Source organism: Bombus pyrosoma, linkage group LG17 (assembly GCF_014825855.1).
Source record: "Bombus pyrosoma isolate SC7728 linkage group LG17, ASM1482585v1, whole genome shotgun sequence".
NCBI lineage: Eukaryota > Metazoa > Arthropoda > Insecta > Hymenoptera > Apidae > Bombus > Bombus pyrosoma.
Window position 1 is genome coordinate 794,495 of NC_057786.1, and position 14,428 is coordinate 808,922.

Consider the following 14,428-nt stretch of genomic DNA (forward strand, 5'->3'; position numbering starts at 1 on the left):
GATCATAGAAAAACGCGGCTGCCTATTCCAGAACGAAGCGTAATCGCAACCCAAATTTAATCGGAGCATTTTGCGGGTATTGAAAGAAAAATATAAAAAAAAGGTTGACCTTGGCGATATATTTCAAGGCCATGGAAATTTCCCGCCCCGCGTAATTACCAAGAATTATTACGATATGCATAATTAACACGATAATATGGTAGGCGATGATTTTGCGGATAATCTAAACTTGTGAAGATATTAATATCAACGACACCCGCTTAATAAGCACGTGTCCTCCCAATTATTCGTTTTCGTTTCTGATTAACGACAAAGGGATCGATTCATTCTACCGATCTACTGTAGCACGCCAACTTCGACGTAGACACGCGTGTTAAATTAAACGAGAAATATTGGTTCTAAAAACTTGCATACGTTTGAGCATGACTCTTCGCAATTCGAGTCACTTCTCTAGGATTTTCCTTCATTTTGCTGACTTTAGCGTTTACATTGTATTGGCTGCACATCGACCGGTCTTCTTTTCGTTTCGACAATTAAACGCGCGTGAAAGCTCGTACGTCCGATCATCGGTCCAGTTAAGACTGTTTATGAAGTACACAGAGGTAAAATGTAATTTGTGCTTTCGTAAGCGGCATGTAATGTAGCACGGAAATATTGTATTTCTAACATAGTGTATACGTATACACGTATTCCTGATAGAACATCTTCAAATAAATATCATGTTGTCACGAAGCGATTTCTGGATCTCCGTCAAGCTTGCTATTTTTATGTTAATGCGAAAGGTTTGCGTTCAATTAAACGAAGAATGATTCATCAGAAGGCAAAAGTATGAATATTCGCGTTAGATTCAAGGATATGTAAAAGTGTACGTAAAACATAATTCAGATAGCTTGGGAAGATTAATACAATCAACGTTGCTTGCTTCTCGCAACCTAATTGATGTCCGCTATTATCAAGATAATTAATGTTTTATTTTCCTCTTTTAATGGAACCTCGCTATCTCTCGTGTGTTGGAACGAACGTGAAACTAAATTTAACCGCGCCATATGTTTAATGTAACTTGGAGCTTACATTTACTTCTCATTTAAAAAGGATGAAATATTATAATTTCTTAACTAACGTAGGTATAAAAGGAAAGTCGAACAGGTAAAAGGAGGTAAATGGGTAGTCGGTATTTCGTCGTGTTCTCTTTACAAAATTGCCTTATTCCACGTTTGTCTTATTAAAGTTCCTGCGTCATTAGCTACGTGTACTGTGCTGATTAGTGACAGTCAGCAATCGCAGAAGAGTTTATCGCTTTGGATAAATTTGAGCCTCTCGAAAAATGCTTCTCAATATTCTTCGTATTGCCGAAGGATCCTTATGGCGTTCTGGCAAGTTTGTCCCGGTTTCGCGAGGTTCCTTCACGGATGACCGACACCCGTTCAGGAGTTAGAAGACACTGGCACGCGTTGCAACGGGATGGAGGTTCCGCGAGTAAGTTTCGCGTGGCCAATCCGGATCCTGTCGAAAATGATTCGGTCTCTTCTATCGAAGGATCTTCGCACCGCGTCCGAACTGTCGGTGGGTGTTCTCGGCGTTCCTCCTGTGATTCCACGCCTGATTGACGTACGTCGTTATCACCTCTTTGAAATCTTGCTACGATATCGATGCAGCATTTGATGATTGATCTATCGCCTCTTTGGTTGCCAATTGGCAAATTTCTCTTATCATTTTTGATTTGCTTTCACGCTAATGCCAATTTTCATTAGGACGATTCTTCAGAATGGATTGGGATTTTTAAGCCTCTTCGTATGTTATCCTCACCTCTGAGATATCATCTCTGCATCCACTGACATTCTTAGGATTTTTGCAATTTTTTCCATCACTTTCATCTTTGCTGCTTGACTTTTCGCTGCCGTGCTCCATAACGGTGTCCCGTAAGTCCAGACAGGTTTCATTAACGGTTCTTAGGTCGTCAGTTTGTCGTCTAATCTGGGAAAATGTTTTCTTCTAAATTGGATATTTCTTCATCGCTGAGTCGATTGAGAGGGACGTTGAAACGCTTCTCATGCACAAAGTGTTAAGAAAGCTCTCGTAATAACTCACAGACGTAAAGTTTTACATAAATACCTGTAGCATAAAAATAGCTTCTCTGTGAACATTATTTATTAGCATATATGTATAGTAATCTAGATGATCGAAGGCTGATCAACGATCAGTAGCGAACGTGTTATACGGCACGACTCTCTCACGCGTTCCTTCGAAACGATGGGACAGCTAAGATATGATTGATGCATCACTATACCGATGAATACAGTAACGAATTATTAAAGATTTAAGTAGACAGCATGGAAACAAGAAACGAGGAAAACGTCGCTCGACGTTTCTTTTCAGAATCGAGCCATTAATATGTAATTGCGTCAGCGACTATGAAAGTAACATTAAATGAAAATTGCCCTTTTGTCGATAATCGCTACCTAAAGAAAGAAACGTTGCATCCAAATACATATATATATATATGTGGGCGATATATTAATTTTATAAAACAGCAAAATAGAATTACGAAATTTGATAGAACCTACGATTTAACGAACAAAACTTTTCGCGTATGTATACGAATAAATGAAATTTTATTAAATTTCATTTACGTAAGAAGCTTTACAGCGAAAAAAGTAGTAAAATCGATTGATCCCGAGCTTCAGCGTAGAATAGAATTGTATTACAAAGTTTGACGACTCCTATACTGTACAAGGGAACCGTGTACAATTGTCGAATTTTATTAAGTTTGCTTTGTACGGTACATTCCATATTAAAATATAAAATCTACCACTATCTTTTCATAAAAAGGGTTTCCTTGTTTTATCAAAGAGAGATTCACACACTCGAATTCGTGTCAGTCATCATCCTTCCTTATCTACGATATTAACTTTCCAATAGAGGGATTTCATATCGAACGGATCACACATGAAACGATGAAATAATGATTGATGATGAGAAACACGATGAATCGATAGTTTTGCTTGAAAACACTGAATTGCCAATTAACGCTATCGGTGCAGCGTCTAACGTAATAGCGCTGGACAGTGGCATTCGGAGGCGTAAGAATAGAGGTAAGCAAGAAAGTTGAATGTGAAGGTAACAATTCCATGGTTCTTCCTTTTGGTCGCCTGATAGTCGATCGAATATCGAGTCTTCGATGAAGTCAGGAGCAGACGATACGCGAAAATAGTGCGATAGCGTTAGATTAGGAAACGAGATCGTGAGATTGAAAGAAAATCCGGAAGCTGAGTACCCTCGCTGGGATGAGCGAGCGTATCCAGCACTGTTTGCAACGAGCCCGTCGAACCTCCAGGAACAGATGATAGGCGAATTAGCGCAGCAGCGTGGCGATTCTGTCTGGAAACTGAGGAACAGCGAGCAACATGAGCCAAAACGGGGATGTAATTGCTGCGCAGAAGCAGATGATAATGCCAATTAGCGCAGCGGTGTGTAGCGATTCCGTCTGGAAACCGAAGAACGGTGGCGGACATCAGGCAAGCCGAAGATGTGATCTCTGTGGAATTTGTGTAATTTCGACGAAATGCAAAGGAAGATCGTGACCGGGGAAAGTGGGAAAGTTGAGTACCCGCAACTGGGCAGGACAAGCGAGCATCGAGCACTGTTTACGACGAGTGTGTCAAATGTCCGCCCATACGTAGACCCACACAGCCAGTAGTGCATATCTGTTATTTCTCTGTCATAGTTTATACACCATCTATATATACAAACTATGAGATATATAGTTCGTGCCAGCGGCTCGTATATCTTTCAGTTCATTTCCTGACACGTTCCACACAACCAAGGGAGTAACATTTGTCATGTGATACCCCGCGTTTGTAATCCTCCCCTTTTAATTTTTCCACAATTTCTCGATTATATCCAGCTCAGTTGCAACGATCATAACCCAATTAGTCGGCTTTTGCAACTCTGTCGTGTCATATTGTACGTAAAGTGCGCGTATTCGTCGAGTTTCGCTTATTGTAAAGTGTTTGCTCGTATTTAGCTGCGCTTTTTAATTAACTATACCTCTCAACGTGTCCTGTACTCGTCCTCCGCTCCATTTCACGTATATAAATATGTTTAGTGATGGTAAAGTGTCTACAATGGTATTTACAATGGCTCGCTAATATCGTACACGTTGGAATTGCAGTTAGTGCGTATCGGTGGCATACGTATCGTGTGAGATGTATATTTTTTGACGAAATGCTATGAATAACATGTCGAATTACGATAATACAGGGAAAAAAGTAAAGGGGATGCGGCCGCTGAATTTGCCATCCGTGAAATATCAGAACGCATTATTGATCAATGTTAGGTAAGTATTTGCAACTCTGTATATTTATCGAACATCGACTAGTATCGACATCTTATCTGTTGTCTTTTATTCATTATTAATTTACGCCAATTAAACGTAATATCATCAGTTGTAATTTTTAAACGTTATTAAATATAGCAGTCAAAACGTGCAGGGAAATTTTTCTTTAACTTTAGATCATGAAATAATATCGTATTAAAAATTTATATATCATATTATAATTGTAATAATAATGTTAATAACATAATATTATACGTAATTATTTATACGAAATATAATGCAGCGATATAAATAATTTTACTTATCTAATTATAATATTAAGAAATGTATATCGTCAGAGAATTTTCAAACTCGAACGTTTTCGTCTAATCTTTCCGCAGTTTTATCCGCCTTTCTTACTTTCGAAAAAAACTTCCATCCATTATATAATATTCCTATAGATCTCTAGAATCGTTTGATCTATCGTTTCCGGGAAATAGCTGCAAGTTACTATTACAGAGGCTTCATTCGTTTAATTTTTTTAAAACGCACTGTTTCTCATAAAATGTATTTTCGCCTTCGCTTTGGAGTCCCTTTCACGGCGTTAAGTACGCTACGACGATACAAACGTGTCTTGTACAATAAATTTTAACGTTGCGATAGTAAAGAAATGGCGTTAAGAAGTGCCAATTTTCCCTCCATTTTTCGTTGCATATTCTTATAGCTAACGTTCAGACGTTTTCAGAACTCAGAGTCTTTTACACCGTCCACCATCGAGACATGAATTTTTAGGATCGTGTTGCATCCATATCGCGTAGCAACGATTATTAATTTATAAACGATTATTCGCGAAAACTGTGCCAGTCGTTCCGACGATATATCGCAAGAACGTTGAAAAGAATGTCAAGGGGGATGCGAAACGAATATTAAAAAAGGTTTCGACAATACGAATCCCGCTTTTCCTACACGAGCAGGACGAGCGAGAAAGGAGAATAAATCGCTTCTTTGTCAGGGATTTTTACAATTGCTAACACTCACGTTAGCCCCATTGAGACGAACAAACTTTCCAATGGTTGTTCAACCGGACGTTTATTGAGTTTCCTAGAACTGTCTATAAAACACCCTCCACCTATCCTTTGACGTATGATAAAGCTCGGAAATAACGAGTTTATCTTCTGTTCACCATGCGATCCTTCGGCGTGCACACCGTCGATCGCGACGCCTCACGCAGAAGGTTTTTATCATTTTTATCGTGATCGCCAACACGGTCAAACATTCCACGTGAATCTATCGCGCTTCGATTAATTTCGCTTTTTCAATAAGTCGCTTGTTTACGTGCAAGGGATATCTGTGTTCCTCTGTTGTGTCAAGTGCTGTTCGATCGACTCGAGTGAATGTGAAATTTACGATTTAATATCGGAACTATCTGTTTTTAATACTATCGTTATCATCGTGTTAGACTTCGGTCCGTTATAAACTTTGATAACAAGTGGGTCGCAGATAGAAGTAAGAAAGTAATAATTTTACAAATGTATACGAGTAGATATATAAACGTCTATGATGTACATTGTTTCAACAATTTCATTCCACGGAATGTTCATCTATGATGTCTTCCAACTATGTTTGAAACAGAGATACAACCAAGCATGATTGTTAGAATCACCGCGTATAGTCGATGCTGTATTTGTTATTAACGCGAGTAACGAAATTTTCAGGTCACCCAAGAGTAGCTCGCAGTTTGGCAAATTCGACAATCTGAAGACGGAGATAGACACTATCGGAAGTAAATTTTAAGGATTGCTCATATAACGAAAAACCTATGATCGAGTGCGGGTCGAACGAATCTCGAATTGAACTTACAAAATGAATTTTCAGTGTCGGAGCCGGTAGCAGCTTCCGTCAGCGCCTTCAACCCAAAGACCGACAGCTTACACGCGTCTATGAGGCCGATCATCATGTTGGCGCAATGCTTCTCCTTGTTTCCTGTGTCCGGGATTAACAACTCCGAAGCATCGTACCTCAGGTAATTTCTGATCAGAAACTCCACGCGTCCTCCGCGATTGTGTGTCCATCGCGCCCATTGTGCCTCTAACTTACGAGATAGCCGGGTAGACAACAATTGGACCCCGTTGAGATCATCCACGCAGATTTCGCCGACACCAAATTTGATTAAAAGTTTGTTGAAAAAGAATTTCACGTATGATATAGCAATTTATTCGTATTTTAGTCTCATAGCCTGTTACAGGGAACGTTGTTGCATTCTTATCCCCTGGTCTCGTACGCTATAGTTATATTCTTACATCGAGCTCCTAGTTGCTACATTAGAAGGAATTGTATATATTCCAAGCAATCTCTCGAAATCGATAATCCTGAGCAATAGAGCCGAAACGAAACTTGAAATGAACGGCTGGGCTGACATCTTTCGGATAATTTCAACGGAATTGAAATCATTTTTACTTACAAGATTTACGAGATCATTTCAAATATTTGGCACAATTTGGATACATAATGTTACTCGGGAAGTACACATGGCTGACACGTTAACTACGATTATTAACGCGATTCTCCTTACGTCTAGGTTCACCTGGCGCAGCCCGAAATTTGTATATTGTGTGATGTCAATTTTTGGCTCATCGGTGATGACGATATTTAACATTTTGAGAATAGTTTCGACCGGAGTAAATTCCACGAAAATGAGTAAGATCTTTGAAGATATTTTACATTTACGTGAATACAACCCTATAGCAATTACGCTAGTGATTAAGAGGAAGTACAACGTGCTTTATTTAAGCTTTATTTTACGACTGTTCTATTTCGTCAAGTTTTTGTATCAACATTCAGAATTTTTGGATCGAAGATTTCCACTTGTTATCCAGTAGATTTACGAAACATCGCGTGTTTGAGAAATATACTTGGGAAGTGGAAGAAGGAAAAGGGAGAGCACAGGATAATTATTTTTACGTTCCATGTTCTCGACTGAAATTTTAAACAACAACTTATGTATATCAATGCAGAGACTAAGAAAAGCTTTTTACCAAAAACGCTATGTGACATCAAAGGGCAACGATGACCAATGCATCCATCCTTCTATTTATTATTTTTAAAAAATACAGCAACGATAAAAAGAAAGTCACAAGAAAGATGAGATTAAAAATACAACGTAAAGATAATCTCACTGCAATTGGTGTAATTGAATCGTTGCTAAAGGGTTGGTTTATCTCATTGTTAACTCTCCTATTGCGTTCATGAAATCAACTTCAACTCTTTCAGCTCGAAACTTCATTCAAATATTCTGAGATATTTACATATAAAAATTTGGAATTATTTCACTGAAATTGATAGAGAAGGATTACGTTGGTTTAGAAACACGACTGGTTCGTATGTAAATAATGTGGTAAATCCGAACGCAATAGGTGGATTAAATTCATTATTTATACATTATTATAACATGATTATTATAGCATTAATCATTACAACGTAAGTAATATATTTTATTGTTTATTCACGTAAGCCACGTTCGTATTCAACGGGACGAATTTGATCGCTTCGTTGCTGTTCCTAAAGTTGTCGATCCAGTGGCCCTGTTTGATGGTAACTTGGGAGAAACTCGAGAAAGAGCTTTCGCACAGGCATAGAAAAATCTCGAGAATCACCCTGGCCACGAAATTTAGTATCGTGACCATAGTGGTGATGATGATTGCATTAGGTAAGTGACGCTCTTATCGTTATTTTATTCATTTACTTATTTACCGCGTAATTCTAACCTGATCCTAGGAGTCACAGTTTGTGCAATCCTCCAAACCAGCGCTTCAAAGTCTGCAAGTTTCTCTCGCATAAAATGTACCTTTCTTTTACATCTTTTTCCCAAAATCTGTCGTTCGCCTCCGCATTCTCCGCACGTCTCGCTCTTGCGAAACGAAAACTGTCGTTTCGTTCCACGTTCTTCCTCTATTCGCTACTCAGATACGCCGAACTACGTGGTAAGCTTGTACCGTTTGTTACACTTTGTTTTATTTACTCTGCTGTACCGTTTTTGATCCCCTGATACTTGCTCGTCTCTTTCTTTCACAGTTGTCCTCATCCGCCATCCTCATCTGCTGCATTTCTTCGTCGCTTGGTCCAGTCCTTCGCCTAAATTCTCCCCTTTCCTTAACATTTACTTCACTTAACGTTCCTAATATTCGTTCCGCTTTCTTTTAATCGATGGACTGCGATTTGCTGTTACAGTCGAACACGGTTTGTCGATAGTCCATGGCTACATCCAAGCTAAAGAGTGCGCCATATATAAAGCAGAAGAGGATATACTTGGTGTGTATTTCCAGATGCAGTTTCCACAGGTAACACCTATTTCTCTTGTTATCAACTTTCTTCCCGACAAATTGATATTTTTTTTTTTTAGAAGGTGCCGTGTTTTGTTATTATTTTTTATTCCCACAAAAGTCCCATCTACGAAAGCTGAAGAGCTTTCAACGATCCTTCGGTACTCCATGGTATCCACGTTTTTTTATTTCCTTACATTTACCATATTCCGCGCTACTTTGTTTCTGCATATTTCTTATCACCACTTTCGCCTTCTTGCTAATTAGATGTGCAAATGCATAATCCAAAATTGTCATTGAAACTGGAGGTTCATTTTTAAAAAAATACTGCAAGTTGTTCGATCAGTCGAAAACATTCCCAACAGAAACGTGTGTTGGCCAGATATTTTCTAGGATACAGTACAGTTTGTGGAAAGGAGTATTGGTGGACATCTGCAACATTCTCAGTACCTTCTCGTGGAATTTTGTCGACCTGTTTCTCATCCTTATCAGCATCGCCTTGACAGATCAGTTTCGTCAGCTGAACAGTCGTTTGAATTCTATAAGGGGCAAGGTAAGTGACTGCGAATACTCTCCTATACACGTATAATCAAGTATTACATCGTTTAGTTGAGTGTTCGCTCGGATTAAGTGCCTTATTGTTTGAAAGAGATCGCACTGCCGCGCGATTAAATATTTCACGTAACTAAGTAACTATTGTTATTTTGCAGATTACAGAAATATCATTCGATAGAAAACTACGCGAGATATCGTATATACATAGTTGATCGTCATTATATTGTTAACTGAATTAAGTAGCGCAGAAAATATTACAGTTTTTAATAACGAATGTTGGTCCTTAGCATCATTTCATTGTTAAGGCAATGCCCGAATGGTGGTGGGCCGAGGCAAGGAGTGAATATAATCACTTGGCAACGCTAACGAGGCAACTGGACTCCCATATCTCCGTTATGGTTCTTCTCTCTTTCGCTACCGATCTGTATTTCATCTGCATACAACTGCTTTTCTCTTTCACGTATGCACGACAAAATGTCATTCTTTTATATTATCGCACGTTCGATATGCAACGACGTTCTTGTGCGCGACAGCATGTCCTAACTAAGTATCGAACATTTAAAAAGCAGTCCGATGCGAGGCATTATCGAGAAAATCTACTTCGGCTTTTCCTTTGGATTCCTGTTGGCGAGAACGACAGTGGTCTCTCTGTGTGCCGCAACGATTCACGACGAGTCGTTGCTCCCGGCCCCGATCCTATACAGCGTTTCTGGAAGCAGTTTCTCAACGGAAGTAAGATTTCCATTCTATCAAAAGTTCCTGCACGATGCCAAATCGTCGATCGTCGCTAAAGTATTCGTCTGCGAATCACGCCTCTTGTCTGTACGTTTCCTTGTCGTAGTGGTGAAATTTCCATGGTCCACTGCAGCTAGCTGCGTAGCTTGTCTCGCTCTTCTCTCCAATAATCGCTACCTTCCTCCTAGTTTTCGCGTCTAACTAGGAAATTTTCGCTTCCTCTTTCTCCCCTTTCCTCCAAGCACCTCGGTCTGTCTGTACATCTTACGCATTTGTGTAATTCATTGTACCTATAGAAACTGTAATAAACTAAACCTGAAGTCACTGTAATCAACGCTTGTGTTTTGTTGCCTCTGTCCCTTGCTTTCCGCATCTTTATCCTTCTCGTTACTCTCTCCTCCCTTTCTCTGCTTAATTGCTTTAATATCCATACCTGTTCAAGTACTTGAAGTCCGACGAACGAGTCGAGACAGCAGCTACAAGCAAAACGTTTACGTGCCGAAGCTAGTCGTTTGTTCGTACCAGGAACGATTTGTCAGTGGTCAAAGTTCACAATTAACGATTTATCGTTAAATGTACAGCTTACAATGCTCGACGCGTTTCTTGCCTTTACTATTACGATTATATCAGCCCGTTTAATTAACTTTCCATATCGTGCGTGTAATAATTTTATCGCTTTTCGTAGGTAATGAGATTCCTAGCGCAAGTAACAACGGATAACATTTGCCTGACGGGCATGAAATTCTTCTCGGTGACCAGGGGCCTCGTATTAACGGTACGTACAAAATATATAACGTAAAATAACGATTTTATAATATAATAATATGACACATTTGTCCCTCGTACAACCTGAGAATCAGAGATAGACGAACGTGTATCGTATTCCATATAATTTACAAATAAACAAACTGCGAATCTGACCTGAAGTATTTTGTTGCACAATTGCAAACACTCGCGAAAATCTTGTGAAAACGCCGAATCAGTTTCGCTTCGCGTGGATTTGATTCTCGTGCCACGTCTGACACCGACAATCACTGAAAAGATCATCGAATATCCAGCACGTGTTTGTCGGCGATAATAGCATTCGCAAAATGATCGATAATTTGTTTCAGGTAGCAGGAACCATAGTCACGTACGAATTGGTGCTGGTGCAGTTCAACACAACGCAGCAAAGTGAAGTGTCGAACAGTACCGTGTGCGAGGTGAAGTAACCGCGTTTTCAAACGCCTTTCGACGCGCTTACAAGGAATTTCACCTAAATTATCGCCTTCCAGCCTTGACATCTTGCTTTACAATTTCCCATTATAAATATTCCCATATCTTAATTAGAATAGCGCTTATTGCCTAAACTGCTGTATATAAGTGCACAGTGTGAAGAATGTCGGGCGACCTACACTCGTCGCAGACACAGGCTGACACTGAAAGCGAAATGTTTCTTCTACAAAGAAATGTTCTTCTCTGGAAATTGATATTAGATGGACCGCAGATTTTTATGCAAATTAAAATTTATACGCAAACACGATACTAGGAAATGGAGTTTAAGTAAAGATTCGTTTACTCTGTTCAAAACTGTAACGAGAATTTTACTCGAATGTCTCGAACGTTCTTATTTGTTCTACACATTTTCCGAATCTTCGTATATCGTGTGAACGCATAAAAATCTGCACATCTGACGATAAACATCGTTTCAAAAAATCTCCAACCACACGCTAAATCTTGCAACAACGTCGCTATTTCCATCGAAATTGAGAACAGCGAAGCGTTACGAGACGAGACATCGTAACAAGATGTAAGTCTAGGCTCTGGACTAGATGATGAGGTCAACATCAGAGTGGTGTTCTGCATAAACGGTTTTCGTTAAATTTGGTAGAACATTTAATTGCTTCAGATCGTTGTATCATACAATTATTCTTCGATTTATTTCCCCCTTGATTTATTTTCACCCTTATTTTCTTCCTTTTCGTTTGCTTCAGGGCTAGATCAGGGCTTTTTAAACCACTGCCCAATACGGGGTCGCGTAACAGAATTATGGGTTCGTGAACATTTTTGCAGCTGCCACACACCACTCAAACAAGTCGCCTCATGTTGGAAGGATCACGAGGAATTCGCCGAGTTATTAATCGACACGAGTATAAAACACCAGCTTTAGAAAGAAACGTTCAGAGGGTCCTTTGCTTGGAATTTAGCTCTGTTCTAATAAGTGGTGATGCGTGGTAAAGTTATAAGCGTAACAAGTAGTCGTTTAAAATTAAACTTGCTTCATTTATTATCTATTAATGTTTCATTTGTATATTTATTTTATGTACCTTTCTATGTATATCACTGGGATTGCGTGAAATTTTCCCGGGGCAAAATGTGGTGGCGAGTGGAAAAAGGTTTAAGAAGCGCTGGGCTTGATAATTGAAAAATCACAATGTATATACATTGTACATACAATATAACGTTTCAAGAAATTTATGCTTTATGTTTCGTACATGGTTTAAGTTTCGAATTACAATGATTTATATTGTAGTAAATTGTTCCGTGAATGCTGCTTTAAAAACAGACTTTTCTATAGTTAATGTATATTATATATGATTAATCATTTTCCTCCCCAAAAATTAGGGAACGTCCGTTTAATACTTATCGAGTAACTTCCGATATGTTTCTCTCGTAGCTTCGCAACAGAAAGCAAAATCTTTTTGCACAAAATAATGCTTCGTACATCGAATGAAACATTAACACCAGAAATAATAAGAGTATAATCTGAGTAGATAATAAAGGCATTACTCGATTGTTAATAGTGTCACGGAATACTGAATAAACTGAATATATTATCTTGTAATATATAACGTTTCTCAAGTATAATTTTAGCACTGTTCGATGATAACAATTGAAACGGATCATCTGGAATCGTAAAGATAACATGCAATCAATTAAATTGGGTAAGTACCAAACTATCACTGGTCGCGAAAACGAATTAAAAGTTCTTGTCTAAAAATCAGTCGATGCAGTTACAATAATAACAAAATTGTTACAGCATTAGAATGCCCAATTATTTGTTCCAAGCACAGTGAAATTTGTTTCGAACAAATCAATTCGTGATTTGTCATAAACGAATTAATCTGTAACTTAAACGAACTAAATGTATAATGGAATAAAAAGTACAAAGATATAAGGTTCGTTAGGAATAAAGTAATTAATAAATGCTTGTATGTAGCATAGTAAAATGTAAAGCTTTTCAGTGGTAAAAATGTTATAATATAATGTATAATATTATCTACTATTATATGAACTATTATTCGCTAAGTATTGAAATATACGTATGTTTATATCGATAGATAATATTACACATCTGCCAAAGATATTCGGCAGCCGTAGGTTTGATCTTTTTAATTTCGTTAGAAAGAAGCAGGATTGAACGATATTGCCTTCTCGACTTTGTTATCTACAGACAAATTGTATTCATCTTATTTCGACTTATGCCAGGTATTCAGTCGAATTGAATGCTAATCAAAAAATTGTTTGCCAATTGGTCGATGCAACGGGGGTTCTACCGTATTGTATTATATTATATTGTTGTATTATACGTATCAGGAGCCCTGCATAAACGTGCCTTAAATGCTCGAAAACAAAACTTACTTGTCGAAGAATATGGTTTTTCGCGAGATCCGAATTATAAAAGCGTTAATATTGCGTCTAAAATTTACGACATGTAGATATGTACATATGTACGTATGTATTATAAGTAGTATAATTTCCTTGCTTCAGCGTATACTTTCCAACTTCACTTATCAATCTGTTGTCCGAGGCATTCTTTAACGCATTCGCCGCTATCAACGATAAAATATAGCTAGCCCGCATTTCGAATTATAGATTATATCATATCTCCTCCTTCGTCGGAAGTACAGTGGACGACGAAAGAAAGTTTCAAGCTCATACCTATGTATAATAACTACCTCTGTATATAAAAATATTTTGCACTAATTTCCGTTTACCATATTCACAACGGTCACGTGCATCTCTCTTATTCCAACTATCTTTCCATTGCTGTTACGTATAAAATAATTAATGATTTAATTTACGGATGTTGAACATTGTTTGCCCCAGTTAACATATAAGTGGAATTAACTAAATGCTCCTTTGTTTCGACAGGATCCTTCTTCCGTGCTATAGTTCATCTCGCTGGAGCACACTAGCGCACTGTAATCTCGGTCATTCGTTAAACTTCCTCGTAAAATATATCGATAAAAGATATCGGCGCAACAAATCCTACGTTTGGTATTACTTGGGAATAAAAGAACACGATAATTGTAACAGTTGCACTGCGGAAGAGTGACTAATGTTTGTTATTCTGTTAGCTTGGTAATTTTTACATTAAGAGTAAGAGCAAAAAGCAACAAAGTAACTATGTAATTGCTTGATATTCCTCGAAAATTCGAAGTTGAAATTGTTATTCTGGAAATGTGCAGGTGTATGTAGTTGTGACACACACATTTTATTGTTTATAGGAAAATAAAGATGA

At 38.2% G+C, this 14,428-nt stretch overlaps 1 protein-coding gene across 3 annotated transcripts; it reads left to right on the forward strand.

The window, feature by feature from the left end:
* The first annotated feature begins 3,491 nt into the window (after positions 1–3,491).
* On the forward strand, positions 3,492–14,355 carry LOC122577107 (gustatory receptor for sugar taste 64f-like). Of its 3 annotated transcripts, none has more exons than XM_043748187.1 (12): positions 3,492–4,336; positions 6,031–6,098; positions 6,191–6,338; positions 6,894–7,012; positions 7,827–8,021; positions 8,543–8,652; positions 9,017–9,187; positions 9,477–9,649; positions 9,756–9,921; positions 10,610–10,699; positions 11,037–11,126; positions 11,898–14,355. In XM_043748187.1, exons 1-12 carry the CDS (start codon positions 4,230–4,232, stop codon positions 11,901–11,903), a joined length of 1,443 nt encoding a protein of 480 aa, XP_043604122.1. In that variant the 5' UTR covers positions 3,492–4,229; the 3' UTR covers positions 11,904–14,355. The 3 variants fall into 3 exon arrangements, with proteins under 3 accessions (XP_043604122.1, XP_043604121.1, XP_043604123.1); XM_043748186.1 differs by having other exon boundaries at positions 9,759–9,921; positions 14,059–14,355; XM_043748188.1 differs by having other exon boundaries at positions 9,495–9,649; positions 9,759–9,921; positions 14,059–14,355.
* Positions 14,356–14,428: the final 73 nt, after the last annotated feature.